At 49.5% G+C, this 22,419-nt stretch overlaps 2 protein-coding genes across 7 annotated transcripts in view; one reads left to right on the plus strand and one right to left on the minus strand.

Moving 5' to 3' along the window:
- LOC142243730 (uncharacterized) overlaps nucleotides 1-22,419 on the minus strand; it is a 1,240,762-nt gene that overhangs the window by 486,255 nt on the left and 732,088 nt on the right. The gene's annotated exons all lie outside the window — the stretch shown is intronic.
- Nucleotides 1-22,419, plus strand: part of SLC4A2 (solute carrier family 4 member 2) — a 262,381-nt gene that overhangs the window by 196,673 nt on the left and 43,289 nt on the right. Inside the window, exons 20-21 of the mRNA XM_075315967.1 lie at nucleotides 13,807-13,976; nucleotides 14,290-14,463. Coding sequence (XP_075172082.1) covers nucleotides 13,807-13,976; nucleotides 14,290-14,463 — 344 coding nt within the window. The remainder of the gene's footprint in view (nucleotides 1-13,806; nucleotides 13,977-14,289; nucleotides 14,464-22,419) is intronic.

Consider the following 22,419-nt stretch of genomic DNA (forward strand, 5'->3'; position numbering starts at 1 on the left):
AATGGGGTGCTCCTCCCCGGCTGCATTCACCTGGCTGAGGACAGCTCCCAGTCCATAAGAAGAGGCATCTGTCTGCACAATGAATCTCCGCTTGTAGTCTGGAGCAGCCAGGACAGGATCGCAGACCAAGGCGTCCTTCAGCCGGTTAAAAGCCTCATCACAGGCTGGAGTCCAGATCACCAGCCGGGCATCGTTTTCTTCGTGAGGTCTGTTAGGGGCTTGGCCACACTGCTGAAATGAGAAACAAATTTTCGGTAATAACTGGCTGTGCCCAGAAAAGCCATAACTTGTTTCTTGGTTTGGGGTACAGGCCAGTCTCTAATAGCCTGGATTTTGGCAGGTTCAGGATGTGACTTCCCCCCTCCTACTCGATGCCCTAGATATTGGACTTCACCCATCCCCAATTGGCATTTATCAGGTCGAATAGTTAGGCCTGCTGTGAGAATCCGGTCAAGAACAACAGCTACTTGATTCAGATGTTCCTCCCATGTGTGGCTGAAGATGGCGATATCATCCAGGTAGGCACAAGCGAAGTCGCCACTTTCCCGGAGGATCTGGTCCACCATTCTCTGAAAGGTTGCAGGGGCGTTTTTCATTCCGAAAGGCATGTTTAGAAATTCATACAGACCAAAGGGGGTTATAAAAGCCGACCTTTCTCTACCTTCCTCAGTCAGGGGAATTTGCCAGTATCCCTTACTGAGATCCAAGGTGGTGACGTATCGTGCCCCAGCTAGCCGGTCTAGAAGTTCATCAATGCGGGGCATCGGGTAAGCATCACTGATGATATGGTCATTTAGTCGTCTGTAGTCCACACAAAATCGAGTACTCCCATCTTTCTTGGGTACTAACACAACAGGAGAGGCCCAAGGACTATGGGAGGCCTGAATCACCCCAAGCTGTAACATCTCCTCCAGCTCATGCTGCATGGTGTTTCTAACTGATTCTGGTACCCGGTAAGGAGCCTGCTGTATGGGACGGATGCCCTGAGTGTCCACACGATGTTGGGTTACTGTGGTTCGACCTGGTCGGGATGAGAAAGCAGCCTGTCTCTGATGGAGCACTCCCAGCATTTGTTTTTTCTGTAAGGAATCGAAGTGATCTCTCAGAGGAACTTGTTCCACAGTGGATGGGGCTCTGGCTGCTTCAACAAGATCAGGTAATGGGTCCTCATCCTCCTGACCATCTTCTGAAGCCAGCCGACAGCTTGCTATCATAGGTAATGTCCGGTCATGGTACTCCTTAATCATATTCACATGGACAGTCTTTTGTCTTAGACCCTGATCATCTAGAGCAAGAAGGTAATTGGTGTCGTTTAGTTTTCTGAGAACCCGGAAGGGACCCTCCCATGTTGTCTGGAGTTTATTTTGCCGATGGGGAACAATCATTAAGACTTGTTGTCCCTCTACAAATTCTCGATAGCGTGCTTTGCGGTCATACCATGTCTTCTGTCTGGTTTGAGCCATCCGTACATGATGATCCTGAGCCAAACTAGCAAGTTGAGCCAGAGTTTCCCGAAGCTTGAGGACATATGGAACAACATGGGTTCCTGTATCTTCAACTTGCCCCTCCCAATATTCCTTTAGCAGAGTTAAGGGTCCTCTGACCTTTCTTCCATAGAGTAGTTCAAAGGGGGAAAACCCAGTGGACTCCTGGGGAACTTCCCGGTAGGCGAACAGGAGATGGGGTAGGTACTTCTCCCAGTCGGAATCACTGTCAGTGAAGGCCCTTAGCATATTTTTCAGTGTTTGATTAAACCGTTCACAAAGTCCATTGGTTTGAGGATGGTATGCTGTAGTTCGAATTGCCCGTACTCCACAGGTGCGCCACAGACACTGCACCAACTCTGACAAACTGGGAGCCTTGGTCCGATAAGATTTCACTGGGGAATCCTACTCGGGTGAAAATGGTAACAAGGGCCTCGACCACCTTGGCTGCAGAAATTCTTGACAAGGCCACGGCTTCTGGATATCGGGTGGCATAGTCCACAACGGTGAGAATGTACTGCTTTCCAGATTTACTTGGTTTAGCCAGTGGTCCAATGAGATCGACAGCTACTCTTTGAAAGGGTTCTTCTATTATAGGGAGTGGTTGCAAGGGTGCCTTTGGGTGATCTCCGGGTCGCCCTCTACGCTGACGTATGTCGCAGGTTCGGCAGAAATGCGCCACTGCTTGAGAAATTCCAGGCCAATAGAAAATTTGAGTCAGTCGTCTCTCGGTGCGGGTTCTCCCTTGATGGCCAGCAGTAGGAATGTCATGAGCAAGGTGTAATAGGGAAATTCTGTATTTCTGAGGAACAATCAGCTGTTTGCTATAAGTCCAGGGCTTATCTAAGGAGTCAGCGTTGGTAACTCGATATAGGAGTCCATTTTCTCTGATAATTTTTTCCCCATTTTCTCCTAACTGCCCTACTTCAGCCCGAGCTCTAAAGCTAGCCAGGGTGGGGTCAGTCTCTACCTCTTGTCTAAACTGAACTTTTTCCCAAGTGACATTCATATGAGACCCACAAGAAGAATCACTCACCGGCTGTGACGGCAGTTCGGGTGGCCTCAGTTCCATTGATGGGTTGAACACGTCCACATCTGCTGCTCTCTTGGCTTGACTTCTGGTTATCGCGCCGACAAAGTGGCATTGAAGATTCCCCACATCATTCCCTAGAAGAATGTCTGCAGGAAGGCCGCTCATCACACCAATCATGCATTGGTTTGCCCCAAAGCCATAATCCAGGGTTATACTCGCTCTTGGAATATATCTCTGAGTACCTCCAGCCAATTCAATAGCAATTCCTGGTCCCTTTTGCATTGCTTCTGGTTGAATTACTCGGGGATCTGCGATGGTGAAAAAAGCCCCAGTGTCACAAAAGCCAACAACTTTTTGGCCATCCAGCACAACCTCCTGTAGATGTTTATGCTGAAGATCAGAAGAACGGGCGGCTGTGGCTCGCACCCCATAGACTCCTGGTAGGGAAGTCAACATATCAGAGTCACTTGGCAAATCATCAGGGAATGAATCCAGCTCTTCTCCTGTTGAGGTTGTCTGTAGATAATGGACAGGCAAAGGGGGTCTGTAACTGTTTTGCCTCTGAGCACCTGGACAGTGAGCTTGCAGATGACCAGGCTGCCCACATCCATAACATCTGCGTTCTATGAGTCTTTCTCCACGTCGTACTCCCAAAGAGGAGGCAGGAGTAGTAGGAGGCACATTCACACGGGGTCCACCATGTGTTGGTAGTCTATTGGGACGGTGAACATTGGAGGCCAAAGGACAAGGGACCACTGGTGTTGAGGAGCTGGTAGTTTTTTTTGTCACCGACTAGTAGCCTTTTCCATTGAGGCTTGATGGTGAGCACCTCATCAGCTAGAGCGGCAGCTTGTTCCACAGTTGACGGCTTTCTCTCACGCACCCATTCTCTGATTTCCGCAGGGCACCTGGCATAGAACTGCTCTTTCAGGATGACCTGGAGGAAGGTCTCCCAAGTTAAGGCCCCCTCTCCCTCCAGCCAGCGATGGCATACTTGTTTCAGTCTGTGGACAAACATCTTGAAAGACACTTCTCCATCACAGGCTAATGTACGGAACTTAGTCCTATAAGTATCTGGGGTCACGGCATAATGTTCTAGAATTGTCTGTTTTATCTCCCCATACTCACAATTCCACTGAGGGTCCATAGCTCTATAGGCGTCGGCAGCTCCACCCTCCAAGAGGCCCACCAGGTGTCTGACTCGCTCTCTTCCTGGGACTTCCATTAATCGGCACTCATGCTCAAAGTCCTGAAAGAAGCCCTCAATGTCGCCTGCAGCTTCATTACATGGCTTAAAGTCCTTGCGGGACACTCTGGAGAATTCCGTCATAGTTGGTGCTGTGGTTAAAGTTTGTCTGGAGCCTCTAGCTGCTTCCACAGCAAACCTCCTCTCCAGCAATGCCCTCTCCTTAGCTCCGCGAATAGCCTCCCTCTTATCTTCTATGGTGGCCTCATCTCCAAGCAGTGCCATCTCCTCCTCATACCACACAATCCACTGACTTTTTTGGGTATTTACCTCCAGCTCCCGTCTTTCCTCCCTTTGCTGTGGAAATTGTTCCTCGGTGCCATCTTGCAGGCAGGCGTTTTCCAATGCCTCAATTAGTTGCTCCTTAGAGAGTCCTTTGTAACCGACTCCTAATTCACGGGTCATTGTTTGTAGGCTCCCCACAGTCCAGTTCTTGTACTCTGAGATTCTGATTCCAGATGTTAATGGGCCGTTGTCCTCCATTCTTTCTGCTCTGCTCCCGCCGCTGCCACCAGTTTGTGACGGTGTATGCGACAGAGCAGTAAGGGACGCCAGGCCAAGGAACAATCCAAGAAGATTTAATGAGGCAGGGAGCATAAAACATGCAATATTAAAATGGTTCTTTAGAGTCCACACAAAGGAAATAGGTCCGGGGGCGCCAAGGAGAATGCAAAAGTCCCCAAAGTCCAATCGTCCATGTACGGGCGATAAGGAGCTGGCCTTAGCACAGGTCCTCACCCTTCACTCAACAAAGCATAACTAAAAACTAAAACATGGGGCTGAATCTCCCACCCCTCCTTAGATCCACCCCCTTAACATTTGCTACTTGTAGCTACTAGCTAGAAAAGGGTTCCTAGACACAGCCTCCAGAGATTGTGTACTAGGCAAGCCCCCTGCAGAGGAGAACAATATATATGCAATCCCCCCCAAATCAAGGACAATAGCTACGGCTGAAGCCTGATTGCAATATGATACAGGCTGGGGGGATATAATGTTACACCCGGTGCCGGCATTGGCCACACAGCCCCAAAGCATGATGGAACTTCCACCAAATGTTACTGTGGGTAGCAAGTGCTTTTCTTGGAATGCCGTGTTTTTTTACCTCCATGCATAACGCCTTTTTGTATGACCAAACAACTCCATCTTTGTTTCATCAGTCCACAGGACCTTCTTCCAAAATATAATTGGCTTGTCCAAATGTGCTTCTGCATACCTTAGGCGACTCTGTTTGTGGCGTGCTTGCAGAAACGGCTTCTTTCGCATCACTCTCCTGTTACGAGGGGGACCCGGGGAAGCGTGCCAAGATGGGAAATGGACTGCTTCCGCCGGTCAAGGTCCACTGTGCGGTGTAAGGGACCGCCGCTATGGTGGGTGAAGAGTGAGCGGGTTGCTGCTAGCGATCGTCTGGAATGTCACAGACGATCTATGTACACCGATCTGCCCTAACCCGTGAGGGTTGTATGGCACAGATCTCACGGCTCGGTGTACCTGTTGCACGGGGAAGCACAGAGGTGCCCACGCACGTGTGCCAGTGGAAGTCACGAGAATATGGCACGAGGGTAGCACAGAGGTGCCCACGCACGTGTGCTTTCAATAACCAGGTGAGTCCAATGGAGACTTGAGGAGCTCACCTGGGACAGGAACACGGCCTGTTGACGGGGGTACTGCCGGAGCAGCAAGGCAGGAACACGGCCTGCAAACGAGGTACTGCCGGAGCAGCAAGGGCCAAGCCCACAAGAGACAGTAATGCCTGAGCAGTGGCGTGGCAGCACGCTGCCAGACATCCAAACATAGAAGGACGGTCGCGCGCCGCCATGATGGCAGGAGGAGCTTTTAAGGAGGTGTAGCTCCAGCCAAGGGCGGGCGCGAGGCGGAGATGACGGACTTGACCCAATCAGGATCCACGACATCCCAGCCTGGCCAGTCAGGATTCACCACGTCACCAGCCTTGTCATCAAGCCGTGTGACGTCAGTGGGCGAATCAGGATCCACCAAGCATAGCACATGCTCACCCTCCTGCCTCTGGGAAATAGAGGCGGGATCCTCGGTCTCACAATGTGTAGAGATAACGGGAGTCTCACTGCTTCCCTGAGCAGCAAATCTCTGCACATTGCGCAACCTCACAGACCTTCGAGGCTGCTGAGCAGGAGGAGCTATGGCAGGCAAGGAATGGGAGACCGCCTCATTTCTTGCAACAGGAGTACCACTAGGTGTCACCCTTGTGCTGCCTCTCTGAGGAGGTTTCTCCTGCACTCTGCGCAGTCTGTCAGACCTTCGGCTCTGCGGAGCAGGAGCGCTTGTGGCAGGCAAGGAGACTGTCTCATTCCTTGCCACAGGAGAGCCACGAGGTGTAACACTCTCCCATACAGCTTCTCCTTGCTCCTTGTGCAACGTGCGCTGTATTGTTGACCGATGCACAGTGACACCATCTGCAGCAAGATGATGCTGCAGGTCTTTGGAGGTGGTCTGTGGATTGTCCTTGACTGTTCTCACCATTCTTCTTCTCTGCCTTTCTGATATTTTTCTTGGCCTGCCACTTCTGGGCTTAACAAGAACTGTACCTGTGTTCTTCCATTTCCTTACTATGTTCCTCACAGTGGAAACTGACAGGTTAAATCTCTGAGACAACTTTTTGTACCTTCCCCTGAACAACTATGTTGAATAATCTTTATTTTCAGATAATTTGAGAGTTGTTTTGAGGAGCCCATGATGCCACTCTTCATAGGAGATTCAAATAGGAGAACAACTTGCAAGTGGCCACCTTAAATACCTTTTCCCATGATTGGATACACCTGCCTATGAAGGTCAAAGCTCAATGAGGTTACAAAACCAATTTAGTGCTTCAGTAAGTCAGTAAAAAGTAGTTAGGAGTGTTCAAATCAAGAAATTGGTAAGGGTGCCCATACTTTTGCACCGGTCAAATTTAGTTTAAATGCGGATTGCACATTTTCTGTTAGTACAATAAACCTCATTTCAATCCAGAAATATTACTCAGTCCATCAGTTATTAGATATATGACACTGAAATAGCAAAAACCCAAATTGTTATAAAGAAAAAAGGTTACCATTAATAGGGGTGCACAAACTTTTTCATATGACTGTAATTTGGTTTTTATTAAGTTGCCTAATAATTCTGCACAGTAATAGTTACCTGCACAAACAGATCCTCCTAAGATACCAAATCTAAAAAAAAAACACTCCAACTGCCAAAAATATTAAGCTTTGATATTTATGAGTCTTTTGGGTTGATTGAGAACATAGTTGTTAATCAAGAATAAAAAAAATCCTCTAAAATACAACTTGCCTAATAATTCTGCACACAGTGTATATCGGAATATCCTTATATATCATCATGATGACCCAGTGCCAGATATAGATCATCAGGATGACGCAGTGCCAGATATAGATCATCAGGATGACCCAGTGCCAGATATAGATCATCAGGATGACCCAGTGCCAGGTACAGATCATCAGGATGACCCAGTGCCAGGTACAGATCATCAGGATGACCCAGTGCCAGATATAGATCATCAGGATGGCCCAGTGCCAGATATAGATCATCAGGATGACAAAGTGCCAGATATAGATCATCAGGATGACCCAGTGCCAGATATAGATCATCAGGATGACCCAATGCCAGATATAGATCATCAGGATGACCCAGTGCCAGATATAGATCATCAGGATGACCCAGTGCCAGATATAGATCATCAGGATGACCCAGTGCCAGATATATATCATCATGATGACCCAGTGCCAGATATAGATCATCAGGATGACGCAGTGCCAGATATAGATCATCAGGATGACCCAGTGCCAGATATAGATCATCAGGATGACCCAGTGCCAGGTACAGATCATCAGGATGACCCAGTGCCAGGTACAGATCATCAGGATGACCCAGTGCCAGATATAGATCATCAGGATGACCCAGTGTCAGATATAGATCATCAGGATGACCCAGTGCCAGATATAGATCATCAGGATGACCCAGTGTCAGATATAGATCATCAGGATGACCCAGTGTCAGATATAGATCATCAGGATGACCCAGTGTCAGATATAGATCATCAGGATGACCCAGTGCCAGATATAGATCATCAGGATGACCCAGTGCCAGATATAGATCATCAGGATGACCCAGTGTCAGATATAGATCATCAGGATGAGCCAGTGCCAGATATAGATCATCAGGATGGCCCAGTGCCAGATATAGATCATCAGGATGACAAAGTGCCAGATATAGATCATCAGGATGACCCAGTGCCAGATATAGATCATCAGGATGACCCAGTGCCAGATATAGATCATCAGGATGAGCCAGTGCCAGATATAGATCATCAGGATGGCCCAGTGCCAGATATAGATCATCAGGATGACAAAGTGCCAGATATAGATCATCAGGATGACCCAGTGCCAGATATAGATCATCAGGATGACAAAGTGCCAGATATAGATCATCAGGATGACCCAGTGCCAGATATAGATAATCAGGATGGCCCAGTGCCAGATATAGATCATCAGGATGACAAAGTGCCAGATATAGATCATCAGGATGACCCAGTGTCAGATATAGATCATCAGGATGACCCAGTGCCAGATATAGATCATCAGGATGACCCAGTGTCAGATATAGATCATCAGGATGACCCAGTGCCAGATATAGATCATCAGGATGACCCAGTGCCAGATATAGATCATCAGGATGACCCAGTGTCCGATATAGATCATCAGGATGACCCAGTGTCAGATATAGATCATCAGGATGACCCAGTGTCAGATATAGATCATCAGGATGACCCAGTGTCAGATATAGATCATCAGGATGACCCAGTGCCAGATATAGATCATCAGGATGACCCAGTGCCAGATATAGATCATCAGGATGACCCAGTGTCAGATATAGATCATCAGGATGACCCAGTGCCAGATATAGATCATCAGGATGACCCAGTGCCAGGTACAGATCATCAGGATGACCCAGTACTAGATATAGATTGGCGGGATGACCCGGTAGTAGATGTAGCTCAGCGGAATGACAACATAGGATAGTTCTGCTACTTCACATTACAGTGGCATACCAAAGTTTGGGCGCCCCTGGTCAGAATTACTGTTACTTTGAACAGTTAAGCAAGTTGAAGATTATATAATCTCTAAAAGACATAAAGTTAAGGATGACACATTTCCTTTGAATTTTAAGAAAAAAATATATATTTTCATGGTTTTCATTTTTAAATTAAACAAAAAAAGGAAAATGGACCAATGCTAAAGTTTGGGCACCCTGCATAGTTTGTACCTACTAGCACCCCTTTGGCAGTATCACAGCTTGTAAACGCTTTTTGTAGCAGCTAAGAGTCATAATTCTTGTTTGAGGGATTTTCATCCATTCTTCCTTGGAAAAGTCTTCTAGTTCTGTGAGATTCCAGGCTTGTCTTGCATGCACTGCTCTTCCTTGGAGATGTCTTCCAGTTCTGTGAGATTCCTGGCTTGTCTTGCATGCACTGCTCTTCCTTGGAGTCATCCTCCAGTTCTGTGAGATTCCTGGCTCGTCTTGCATGCTCTGCTCTTCCTTGGAGACGTCTTCCAGTCTTGTGAGATTCCTGGCTCGTCTTGCATGCACTGCTCTTCCTTGGAGACGTCTTACAGTTCTGTGAGATTCCTGGCTCATCTTGCATGCTCTGCTGTTATAATTTGGTAACCGTGGAAGATTACAAAAAAATCCCATTAGTAGAAAAACACCAAGAAAAACGAGTAGTTGGAACCTGAGCTAACCGCAGTCCCCTAACTATTAGACCACACTAGAAGTAGCCGTGGAGCGTTCCTAAACGCCAAGTCACAGCCGGAGGAACCAGCTACACCTCACAGATAGAAATGAGGAAATCTACCTTGCCTCAGAAAAGTCCCCAAAGGAATAGCAAGCCCCCAAAATATAGAGATTACGGTGATGTACGAAAACACGATACACAGATAGGAAAAATAGATTTAGCAAAGGCGCGGCTCGACTACCTAGATACAAAGGAAAGAAAAGGAAACAAAAGTACAAAAACCCTGCAGAAAAATACCAATCTCCTGATAGTAAAAATGGCCCTGGAGGTCAAATGACCTCACCCCCACTATATCAGGTATTCATGTAAATAATGGGAGAAACAAAATACCAAAAAGAACACAAAAAATACAAAAGTGCAAATAATCAAGTTTGACAAGGAGAATCTCCTTTTTCTTGCAGAAGAGCTAGCAAAGGGGGAATCCTGCAAGAAAACAGATTCCAAACAAAACAAAAGAAAAACAGACACCCTAAGGTGTAAACCAGGAAGCAAGGCAAAAGCTTGCAAACTTATCTGCAGAGGTCTTGCACAGGAAAACAGGGAAGGACAGAAATCCAAGCCAGGTTCAGAGACTGAGGAAAATTCAACTATCACCGGCGCCAGCAAGGCAAAAAGTGCTCTCCTATATACATCAGGCTTGTCTGCAATAGGACTTTCTTAATTCCCAATTAACGCCAACACCTGTCTGAGTCACAGACTCAGACTTAGCTTTACTACCATTCCTGGCCACCAGAGGGAGCTCCAAAACAGCACCCACACAGACGATATTCACAACACTCTGCTCTTCCTTAGAGAGGTCTTCCAGTTCTGTGAGATTCCTGACTTGTCTTGCATGCTCTGCTCTTCCTCAGAGACATCTTCCAGTGTTGTGAGATTTTTGGCTTATTTCCCATTTCTGTGAGATTCCTGGTCATCTTGCATGCTTTGCTTTTCCTTTGAGAAATCTTCCAGTTCTGTGAGATTCCTGGCTCGTCTTGAATGCTCTGCTCTTCCTTGGTGACCTCTTCCAGTTCTGCGAGGTTCCTGACTCGTCTTGCATGCTCTGCTCTTTCTTGGAGACATCTTCCAGGTCTGTGAGATTCTTGGCTCGTCTTGCATGCTCTACTCTTCCTTGGAGATGTCTTCCTGTTCTGCGAGGTTCCTGCCTCATCTTACATGCACTGCTCTTCTTTGGAGACATCTTCTAGTTCTGTGAGATTCCTGGCCGTCTTGCATCTTCTGCTCTTCCTTGCAGAAGTCTTTCAATTCTGGGAGATTCCTGGCTTGTCTTTCATGCTCTGCTCTTCCTTGCAGAAGTCTTTCAGTTCTCTGAGATTCCTGGCTCATCTTGCAGGACAACCAGGAATCTCACAGAACTGGAAGATGTCTCCACAGAAGAGCAAAGCATGCAAGACGAGCCGGGAATGTCACAGAACTGGAAGAAGTCTCTAAGGAAGAGCAGTGCATGCAAGACGAGCCAGGAATCTCACAGAACTGGAAGACAATGGAGGAAAATCCATCAAACAAGAAATCAAATAAGAATCGAAAGACTCTTGGCTGCTACAAAAAGCGTTCACAAGCTGTGATAGTCGCCAAAGGTGCTGCTGCTAGGTACTAACCATGCAGAGTGCCCAAACCTTTGCCATTTTCCTTTTTTGCTAATGTAAAAATATAAAAGTTGAAAATAAGACAGGTGGGGATAGGTGACAGGTTCCTTAGAGGAGTGGCCTCCCTTTATAGTACACCGACTGCCAGAATAAAGGTAAATGGGTTCTTGTCCGTTCCAATTCGCATACAAAATGGTACCAGACAGGGTTGTCCCTTATCCCCCCTCCTATTTGTTCTCGTAATGGAGCATTTGGCTTTGGCCATTAGACAGAATCCAGATATAAAAGGGATCGAGGTGGGAGAGCATCATTGTAAAGCGGCCTTATATACAGATGACCTCCTCCTATACATTACACAGCCCCACATATCCTTTCCCTCCTTGGTTAAGGAAATTGAGAACTTCGGACATATAAGCAACTTTAAAGTTAACTATAATAAATCAGAAGCCTTGAATTTCACTCTGCCGGGGAGGGAAGTAGACCTTATTGCATCCAGCTTTCCTTTTAGATGGCAGACATCGGCCCTGACTTATCTGGGGGTGGCGGTACCACGGGACAGTACCAAGATTTTTCACCTCAATTACCTCCCTTTGTTGGAACGCACTATAAGAGATCTTAAACAAATCGATAGACAGAAACTGTCCTGGTTTGGACGTATTAATGTCATCAAGATGGATATTCTCCCTCGTTTTCTATATATCTTTCAAACGGCCCCTATAGCACTACCATCGTTTTTCTTTACCAAAATACAGTCAATTATTACCAAATTTGTGTGGAGTGGGAGGAGCTCTCGGGTGGGGAGGAGAGTGTTGAGTAGAGGTAAGGGAGTGGGGGGGCAGGGTTGCCAGACTTTAAAAAGTACCACAAGGCGTCTCTTCTGCTGAGACTAATGGATTGGCAATTTAATAGGAGCACTAAACAATTGGTGAGTCTGGAGCAGGTTTGCTCCGAAACGCCCCTGCGGTTCCTCACGTGGATCACATGGCTGCGGAGGGGACGGATAGATGGAGAGGCGGAGTTTCTCAGGGCATCCCTGAGGGTCTGGGACTGTTGAGTGCAGGCGGGAATCTCTCTCAAGGGGTCCTGGTCCACTCTCACCGCTTTTCTCTAACCCAGAGTTCCCCCCAGGGATGGGAGTCGAGCGTTTCTTAGGTTGGAGGAGGGGTGAGGACACACGGATAGCGCAGACTTTGCACGGTTTGGAAGTACCCCCCTTTTCGGCCCTTTTGCTCCCAGAGGGTCGGCATCCAACGGCTTGGCTGGAATACCTTCAACTTAGGTCCTTCTTGATGGTTGACAACAGACTTGGGCTTTTTGCGGCTCAGCCCACAAAATTTTAACAATTGTTTTTGCGGGAGGATTCTCCCGGGCATCTCTTGTCTCTGGTTTACTCCTTCCTGATTACAGAGGCGGACATGGGAGACCTTAAATATATTGAGAAGTGGAATAGAGATTTGGGGACTTTCATTCCTGAGGACTGGAAAAAGTCCTTTATCCTCACTCATAAATTTTCCATCGCCTGTGCAGCACAGGAAAAAAATTATAAGATTATGACCCGTTGGTACAGGTGCCCGGATACTCTACACGCAATATTTCCCGGGGTCTCAGATAGCTGCTGGAGGTGCGGAAGGGGACAATGCTGCATATCTGGTGGGACTGCCCATTGATACAACCTTTCTGGAGGTCCGTGTTCAAAGCATACGCTGTGATTTGCGGAGAGCAGTTGGTGGGTTCCCCTCAGACGGCGCTGCTTTCAATTCTCCCGGGAGCGCTTAAATCACAGAAAGCGGGCCTTCTGAGATACTGTCTTACGGCGGCACGCATGGTGATCCCGAGATACTGGAGATCGACTGAGGTTCCATCTGTGAGGGAGTGGTTTGCGGAGATGGCCATCATTCACAGGATGGAGTCCCTCACGGCAGAAACCAATGACTCAGTGGATAAATTCCTTAGGATCTGGACCCCCTGGACCCTGGCTCTGGATTCCCTACCATTTCAGAACCTTATTGGTAACGCATGACGCGTGTTACGTTAGTCCAATGTAGCGGCCCGAGTACTGGGGAGGTAATCCCTACCATGCCTTCCCTCCCTCTTTCTGCTGCTCTTCTCTCCCCGTTTTCCTTCTCTTTTCCTTCTTTCCCCCTTGCTACTTTCCTTTCTCTCTGGTTCTTTCTTGTTTTCGGCAGTAGCCTCGCTTTGTTTGAGGTGTGGTTCTCAATTGGAAGGAGACTGTATTATAAAAGGCGGTTACATGTCGTTGCGTGCCTTCTGATGGTAAGAGAAGGGTGTTAGTTAGGACGTGGCTCATACTCTTCTCTGTAAGTTGACATGAACTAATCACGTTGTGGAATCTTCTTTTTTCTTCCTGTAAATTCTCTTGTTTACTTTAATAAAGAAAGATTAAACATAAAAGTTGAAAATATTTATTTTTTATTTTTTTGCCCAAAATACAAAGGCAATGTGTCATCTTAAACTTTCTGCCTTTTAGAGATCATTTAATATTCAACTTGCTTAACTGTTCACAAAAACAGTAATTTTGACCAGGGGCGCCCAAACTTTTGCATGCCAGTGTTCTGCTCTCTCGTTCATATGACGTCATATTGTCCATGCTCACTTAATCTCTTCCTCCCTAGGCATTTCCATTGTAATTGGAGATCTTCTACGAAAAATCCCACTAGCGGTTCTGTTTGGGATCTTCCTATACATGGGGGTCACCTCACTGAACGGCATCCAATTCTACGAGCGTGTCAAACTCTTACTGAAACCTCCAAAGCATCACCCTGATGTGATTTATGCCAAAAAGGTAGGTCCCCCCAGCAGTCCCGAGCGTGCGATGGATCCTCAGCAGTTGTCAGGGTCAGCATGTATCTGAAGTCTCTTGTGTGAACCTCACTATTACCCAACCAGTCCCATGTGCCTGGAGCACACAGACACACCTGTGACTACACAGGTGCAAGTAATGGGACCAGTTAAAAACTGGTACAGCATCATAACTGATGTTCATCTTTGTAGAGTATGGCAGCCATGCAGATTATTGCAGGTTGGATGTGAGGTTGGCTGCAATCCTCGAGGAACCGCACTGTACACAAATCCTAACTGCAGGGTCTCGTTCTCAGGTCCGATCTCTCAGGATGCACCTGTTCACAGCGCTGCAGCTGGTGTGTCTGGCCGTCCTGTGGGCTGTGATGTCCACTGCTGCTTCTCTCGCTTTCCCCTTCATCCTTATTCTCACTGTGCCTCTACGAATCTTCTTATTGAGGAAAATCTTCACAGATCGGGAGCTAAAATGCGTGAGTAAAAGAAACAACGTAACTATAATGTAACTGCATATAAGAAACTGCAATATACAATATAATTCAAGGTGACAGGTGAGGTGTAACATCCCAGTATATAGTATAATACAGGTAAGATAACAGGTGAGGTGTAACATCCCAGTATACAGTATAATACAGGTGAGATGACAGCTGAGGTGTAACATCCCAGTATACAGTATAATACAGGTGAGATGACAGCTGAGGTGTAACATCCCAGTATACAGTATAATACAGGTGAGATGACAGCTGAGGTGTAACATCCCAGTATACAGTATAATACAGGTGAGATGACAGCTGAGGTGTAACATCCCAGTATACAGTATAATACAGGTAAGATAACAGGTGAGGTGTAACATCCCAGTATACAGTATAATACAGGTGAGATGACAGCTGAGGTGTAACATCCCAGTATACAGTATAATACAGGTGAGATATCAGGTGAGGTGTAACATCCCAGTATACAGTATAATACAGGTGAGATAACAGGTGAGGTGTAACATCCCAGTATACAGTATAACACAGGTGAGATGACAGCTGAGGTGTAACATCCCAGTATACAGTATAATACAGGTGAGATGACAGCTGAGGTGTAACATCCCAGTATACAGTATAATACAGGTGAGATGACAGCTGAGGTGTAACATCCCAGTATACAGTATAATACAGGTGAGATGACAGCTGAGGTGTAACATCCCAGTATACAGTATAATACAGGTGAGATGACAGCTGAGGTGTAACATCCCAGTATACAGTATAATACAGGTGAGATGACAGCTGAGGTGTAACATCCCAGTATACAGTATAATACAGGTGAGATGACAGCTGAGGTGTAACATCCCAGTATACAGTATAATACAGGTGAGATGACAGCTGAGGTGTAACATCCCAGTATACAGTATAATACAGGTGAGATATCAGGTGAGGTGTAATATCCCAGTATACAGTATAATACAGGTGAGATGACAGCTGAGGTGTAACATCCCAGTATACAGTATAATACAGAGGTGAGATGACAGCTGAGGTGTAACATCCCAGTATACAGTATAATACAGGTGAGATATCAGGTGAGGTGTAATATCCCAGTATACAGTATAATACAGGTGAGATATCAGGTGAGGTGTAATACCCCAGTATACAGTATAATACAGGTGACAGGTGAGGTGTAATATCCCAGTATACAGTATAACACAGGTGAGATATCAGGTGAGGTGTAATATCCTAGTATACAGTATAATACAGGTGACAGGTGAGGTATAATACCCCAGTATACAGTATAATACAGGTGAGATATCAGGTGAGGTGTAATACCCCAGTATACAGTATAATACAGGTGAGATATCAGGTGAGGTGTAACATCCCAGTATACAGTATAACACAGGTGAGATATCAGGTGAGGTGTAATATCCCAGTATACAGTATAATACAGGTGAGATATCAGGTGAGGTGTAATATCCCAGTATACAGTATAATACAGGTGAGATATCAGGTGAGGTGTAATATCCCAGTATACAGTATAATACAGGTGAGATATCAGGTGAGGTGTAATATCCCATTATACAGTATAATACAGGTGAGATGACAGCTGAGGTGTAACATCCCAGTATACAGTATAATACAGGTGATATGACAGCTGAGGTGTAACATACCAGTATACAGTATAATACAGGTGAGATATCAGGTGAGGTGTAATACCCCAGTATACAGTATAATACAGGCGAGATATCAGGTGAGGTGTAATATCCCAGTATACAGTATAATACAGGTGACAGGTGAGGTGTAATATCCCAGTATACAGTATAATACAGGTGAGATATCAGGTGAGGTGTAATACTCCAGTATACAGTATAATACAGGTGAGATATCAGGTGAGGTGTAATACCCCAGTATACATGTCACAAACCACCGGGGGGTCACTCAGAAATCCCCCGCGCTGGCTACCAGTACGTCACAATCGGGGGGTAGCAAGGGGGCGTCCCCCTCCTTTATACCTCCCGACCGACAGACAGAGCACGTGACGCGCTCTCTAGCGCCCCTCTTATAGTCAGGCCAATTATGGAATTGCCCGACAATAAGCAAGGAGGCCGCTATACTACTTATGCCGATTATTGAAGGGTCCCCGGTGAGAGGAGGGTATATATTCCCCCGACCTCCGCGGGCGGAATATATAATATCTTCCCGAATCTCACTGGCCTCCCCACAATAATCCTTGGCACAACTCGCTGCCACCAACCGCTTCACGGTAACTATTAGCCGAACACACAGACGTGGGATTCAAGATCGAGATAACAGAACAGCCCAAGATTAATTATATAATTTAATCGCCTAAAGCACACTAGAAACTACAATATATACAATAGGGAATCTACAGAATATACAGTTATGTCAGAGTACAGTTACAGTCAAAGCATGGGTTACAAACAGGCATACACAGTTCAATCAGTTACCTTGTTGCGTCTGGCCACAGGGGGGGCGCTGTAGACCAGGTTTCCAGGAACTCCCACAGATGTTTCCTACACGTGCCCCCAGCGAGAAGAACCCTGGAAAATGGCCGAAGTAGGGTTATCAACCTGGGCAGATCCAGGTCCCCTCCTACCTTAGTGACCTCACAGGGAAGCACTGCCACTCCCCCTGCATGGATCAGAATTATCCAGCAAAGGGGATATTGGCCATAACTTTGCCTGGGAGCGTCGTAGGCGGACGCCAATGCTCTCATTGTGACAGTTATGAATTTAGCTACAGAACGAGGGGACTCATGACCTGTCTACGAGTTCCCATATGGCTGATATCACGCCTGGGGTATTTCCCAAGCTCCCCCTTCCATAAAAAAGGTGTGCCAGCATCGTCCGCCTGCGCAAACACCATTTTTATGGTTGCCATATTTATCGGAGATATGGCTTGCGAGATATGAACCATTTTTTACTGGAGTCGTTCTGTCTGGCTACTTCCAAGCCTTGCTAATGAGATACAACTCTTGTTACAGGGTGACGGCAGGGAGCCATCCTGTGTCCATTGTCCGCACATCATCTCATCTCCATATCAGAGGAGATGGCTGTTGGAGGTGTAAGTGGGATGTGACACCTTCACAGATGCTGGACATTTGGGAACAAGGAGGGAGGGGGGCACTGCCAGGGAGTGATGAGAGCAATTATGACTTCTAGTCATAATTCCTCTTCATATCCCAGGATTTACCTCACACCTCCCCCCTTTTGAGGGCGCTAGGGGGCAGCACACTCCGGTGTTCCCCCATGCGCCCGTCCGCGACCTCTCCTTGTCGGGACAGCCCGTCTGCGTTACCGTGGTCACGGCCCCTTTTGTGGCGAATGGTGAAGTCGTATTGCTGGAGCGCAAGGCTCCATCGCAACAATCGCCCATTCGTCCCAGAGACGGTGTGCAACCAGCTGAGGGGATTGTGGTCCGTCTCCACGATGAAGTGGCGCCCGTATAGATAGGGTTGCAGACGCTGCAGGGCCCACACTATGGCCAGGCACTCCTTCTCCATTGTAGAATAGGCCACTTCCCTTGGTAACAGCTTCCTGCTCAGGTACAAGACTGGGTGCTCTTGGCTCGCAGAGTCCACCTGGCTGAGCACCGCACCGAGGCCGAAGTCACTGGCGTCGGTCTGTACTACAAACGGCCGCGTGAAGTCGGCTGCCTGTAGCACGGGCGGGCTGGACAGGGCGTCCTTTAGGGCCCGGAAGGCTGTCTCGCAGTCCACTGTCCAATCGACTGCAGAGGGCAGCTTCTTCTTGGTGAGGTCCGTCAAGGGCTTTGCCAGGCTACTATAGCATGGAACAAACCTCCTATAGTACCCAGCGGTCCCCAAGAAGGACATCACCTGCTTCTTGGTCCTGGGGGTGGGCCAGGATGCGATGGCCTCCACTTTCTCAGGCTCGGGCTTCAGCGTTCCCCCACCTACCCGGTGACCGAGGTACTGGACCTCGCTCATGGCCAGCTGACACTTTCCCGGCTTGATGGTCAAACCTGCCCGGTGGATCCGCCTGAGCACCTGTGCTAGATGCTCTAGGTGGTCCTCCCAGGTGGGACTGAAGACGGCAATGTCATCCAGGTACGCGGCCGCGTACCCTTCAAGTCCCTTGAGCAGGGTGTTGACCATCCGCTGGAAAGTGGCAGGGGCATTCCTCATCCCGAATGGCATCACCGTGGACTCGTACAGTCCAAATGGGGTAATAAAGGCAGAGCGTTCCCTGGCCTTGCGAGTCAGGGGGATCTGCCAATATCCCCGGCTCAGGTCCATGATGGTCAGGTACTGAGCCCCGGCCAACTGATCGAGCAGGTCATCGATGCGTGGCATTGGGTACGCATCGGCGACCGTGACAGCATTGAGCCCCCTGTAGTCCACGCAGAACCGAGTGGTTCGGTCCTTCTTAGGGACGAGGACTACAGGCGAGGCCCAAGCGCTGTTGGATGCCTGGATCACCCCCAGCTCCAGCATCTCGTCAATCTCCTGGCGCATGTGTTGCTGCACCTCCAGGGAGACCCGATATGCTGAACGCCGGATCGGGGGATGATCCCCAGTGTCCACGTGATGGACAGCCAAGTCAGTCCTTCCGGGCTGGTTGGTAAACAACCCCCGGAAGGGGTGTAGGGTGGCCCACAGCTGGGACCGTTGGTCCTCCAAGAGCTGGTGGCCAACCTCCACATCCTCAATGGATCCGCCTGCCCTAACCTGGGCTAGCATATCCAAGAGGGTTTCCGCTTCTCCCTCCTCGGGCAGGTTGCACACGGGGAGCGCACATGCCTCCCGCTCATGATGTGCCTTCATCATGTTCACATGGAAGGGCTTCCGCCTTCCACGGGCAGGGTCCAGGGTGACCAGGTACGTCACAGGGTTGAGCTGCTGGTACACGAGGTATGGGCCTTCCCAGGCTGCCTGAAGCTTGTCCTGTGGTACGGGGACCAGTACCCACACCTTTTGACCCACTTGGTAGGTCCTCTCACAAGCGTTCTGGTCGTACCAACGCTTCTGATCGGCCTGGGCTTGAGCCATATTGTCGTGTACCAGTTGCGTCAAGGCCTGCATTTTGTCCCGGAAGCGCATGACATACTCGATAACCGACACTCCAGGGGTGGCCAAATCCCCTTCCCAAGCCTCTTTCACCAGAGCCAGGGGGCCCCGCACACGTCGCCCGTACAGGAGCTCAAACGGTGAGAATCCTGTTGAGGCCTGTGGAACCTCCCGGTAAGCAAATAACAGGTGTGGGAGATACCGCTCCCAGTCACGCCCATGGGAGTCGACCAACATCTTAAGCATCTGCTTTAAGGTGCCATTGAACCGCTCGCACAGGCCATTAGTCTGTGGATGGTACGGGCTGGCCACCAGATGTCGCACCTGGACTTGCTTACAGAGGGTCTCCATCAGCTGGGACATGAATTGGGTCCCCCGGTCGGTGAGCATTTCCTGGGGAAAACCCACTCGGGAGAAAATCTCCAGCAATGCGGTGGCCACCTTGTCAGCCCGAATGGACGACAAGGCCACTGCTTCTGGGTACCGGGTGGCATAGTCCACTACCGTCAGTATGAAGCGTTTCCCGGAGCTGCTGGGGATGGCCAGCGGGCCGACCAGATCCACAGCCACCCTCCTGAAAGGCTCATCGATGATGGGCAGAGATACCAGTGGGGCTTTGGGGCGTGGCCCCGCCTTCCCCACTCTCTGACAGGTTTCACACGAACGGCAGTAGGCAGCCACATCGGCCCCCATTTTTGGCCAGTAGAAATGCTGGTTTAACCTGGCCTTGGTCTTAGCGATCCCTAGGTGTCCGGCCATCGGAATCTCATGTGCGATCCGCAACAACTCCGTCCGGAACGGATAGGGTACCACCAACTGTCGGTCCCTGGGCCACGCCTCCGGTGAACCCTGCTGGACCGTGGCCCGGTACAGCCGTCCTTGGTCCCAGACCACTCGCTCCGGGTCCGAGTCCGAGGGAGGCTGTGCCGCCTGCTCCTTTAGAGCTTTCAGGCTGTCGTCAGCTTCTAACGCTGCCTGAAACTCCTGACTAGATGTGGCCAGAATCGACGAGACTGTCACATCTTCAGTCAGTACCCCGGGACCTGTGTCCTGGCCTCCACCTGACTCGGCTGCCACTTGGTCAGAAGGGGAAGAGCTATCGGACCTCCGGGAGGCCCCTTGGCTTCCAGCACTCCCACTGCGGGTGACAGCGGCCACAGCCGCTGCGACCGTGGGTCGTGCCTGCTCCTCCTCCGTTCCTGACCAAGTCGCCGGCTCAGGCAGACCTACCTGGCTTCCTGACACCCCGGTTGTGGGGGAACCCTGCACCGAGATCTTACCTGGGAGCACTTCCGCTCCTGGACCGGCCCCCAATCTCACCTGCCTGTTCCCCTCCTGCAGCAACAGAACCCCGCTGTGAAATCTCTGGGGACCCCACATTTGCTGTGGTAGCCCCCACCCCACACACTGGTCCTCCCCCTGCAGCACCCTGCTCTCTGCTTATCCCTGCAGAGGGCAACAGATCCCAGCTCACAGGCTGATTACTTGTAGAGGCATTGTCACACCTTTCTCTGACCCCCTCCCCTGTCACAGCTGCAGCTGTGTGTGTGTCTATGGTGTCTGTGCAAGCAGAAATATCAGAGTTCACTCCCTCCTCCCTTACATCATTCATAGATAACACATTAACATTGTCAGGAGTCATGTCAGCACTGGCTGAAGGTTCAGCCTTTGGGGCGGGGCCAAACTGGGAGGTTATTTGCCCCAAATCTGTCCCAAGTAGCACGTTTGCAGGGATCCGATCAGTTACCCCCACCTCCCTCACCCCTCGCCCTGCGCCCCAGTCCACATAAATGTCAGCAACAGGCAGCGCCGGGTCAATGCCTCCAATCCCGGAGACAGCGAGGGTTTTTCCAGGGATCAAGTCTTGGGGGGACACCATCTCAGGCCGCACCAGAGTCACCTCCGAGGCGCTGTCTCGCAGTCCTATGGTCACAGACTGGCCGACGGTGACAGGTTGGAAGCTGTCCAGGGACCTACCACCACCCCCACCCACACAATACACCTTGGGCGGCCCTTGGGACGGGGACGGAGCCGGGGCCTTGGGACGCTGAGGGCACATGGCCTTGAAGTGTCCAGGTAGGTTGCACTGGTGGCACCGTCTTGGCTCTGCCACGGGCCTGGAGAGGGGAGTTGAGGGGGACACCCCCTGCAGTCTAGGGGCAGGTGGGGCAGTCGCAGAGTTCATCTTACCCCCTCTCCAGGTGCTGCTGGTGGCTGCTCTCCTGGCCTCAGGAGCCCGATTGTTGGTGTAGTCATCTGCCAGGGCAGCTGTAGCCGTGGATCCCTTTGGCTTCTGGTCTCGGATGAACTGGCGGAGATCCTCAGGGCAGTTCCACAAGAGTTGCTCCGTGATGAACAAGTCCAGGATCTCCGGTCCGGTGGAAAGCTGCAGGCCTTGGGTCCAGTGGTCGGCAGCTCGGGCAAGTGCCCGCCGGTGGTCAGCCCAGGAGTCCTTTGGTCCCTTCTGCAGCGTCCGGAACTTCTTGCGGTAGGACTCCGGGGTGAGGTTGTACTGTTGGATCAGGGCCCGCTTGATGGTGTCGTAGCCCTGATCCGCCTCAGCAGGCAAGTCCCCAAGGATATCCAGGGCCTTACCCCTTAAACGGGGGGTCAGGTATTTGGCCCACTGGTCCTTGTTCAGATGATGCTGCAAGCAAGTCCGTTCAAAAGCAGTCAAGAAAGAGTCCAAGTCTCCATCCTTCTCCAGCACTGGGAAGTCCTCAACACGGACCTTTGGAAGTTTGGTGTCTGGAAGGTCACGGGTGGCTGATGAGGGCCGGAGCTGAGCTAGCTGCAGCTGGTAGTTACGCTCTGCCTGGCGCTCTTCACGCGCTGCTTGCCGCTCACGCTCGGCCATGAGTTCCTTGTAGCCCTCCCGGTCTCCAGCCTGGCGTAGGGCCATAGCC

Source organism: Anomaloglossus baeobatrachus, chromosome 6, assembly GCF_048569485.1.
Source record: "Anomaloglossus baeobatrachus isolate aAnoBae1 chromosome 6, aAnoBae1.hap1, whole genome shotgun sequence".
NCBI lineage: Eukaryota > Metazoa > Chordata > Amphibia > Anura > Aromobatidae > Anomaloglossus > Anomaloglossus baeobatrachus.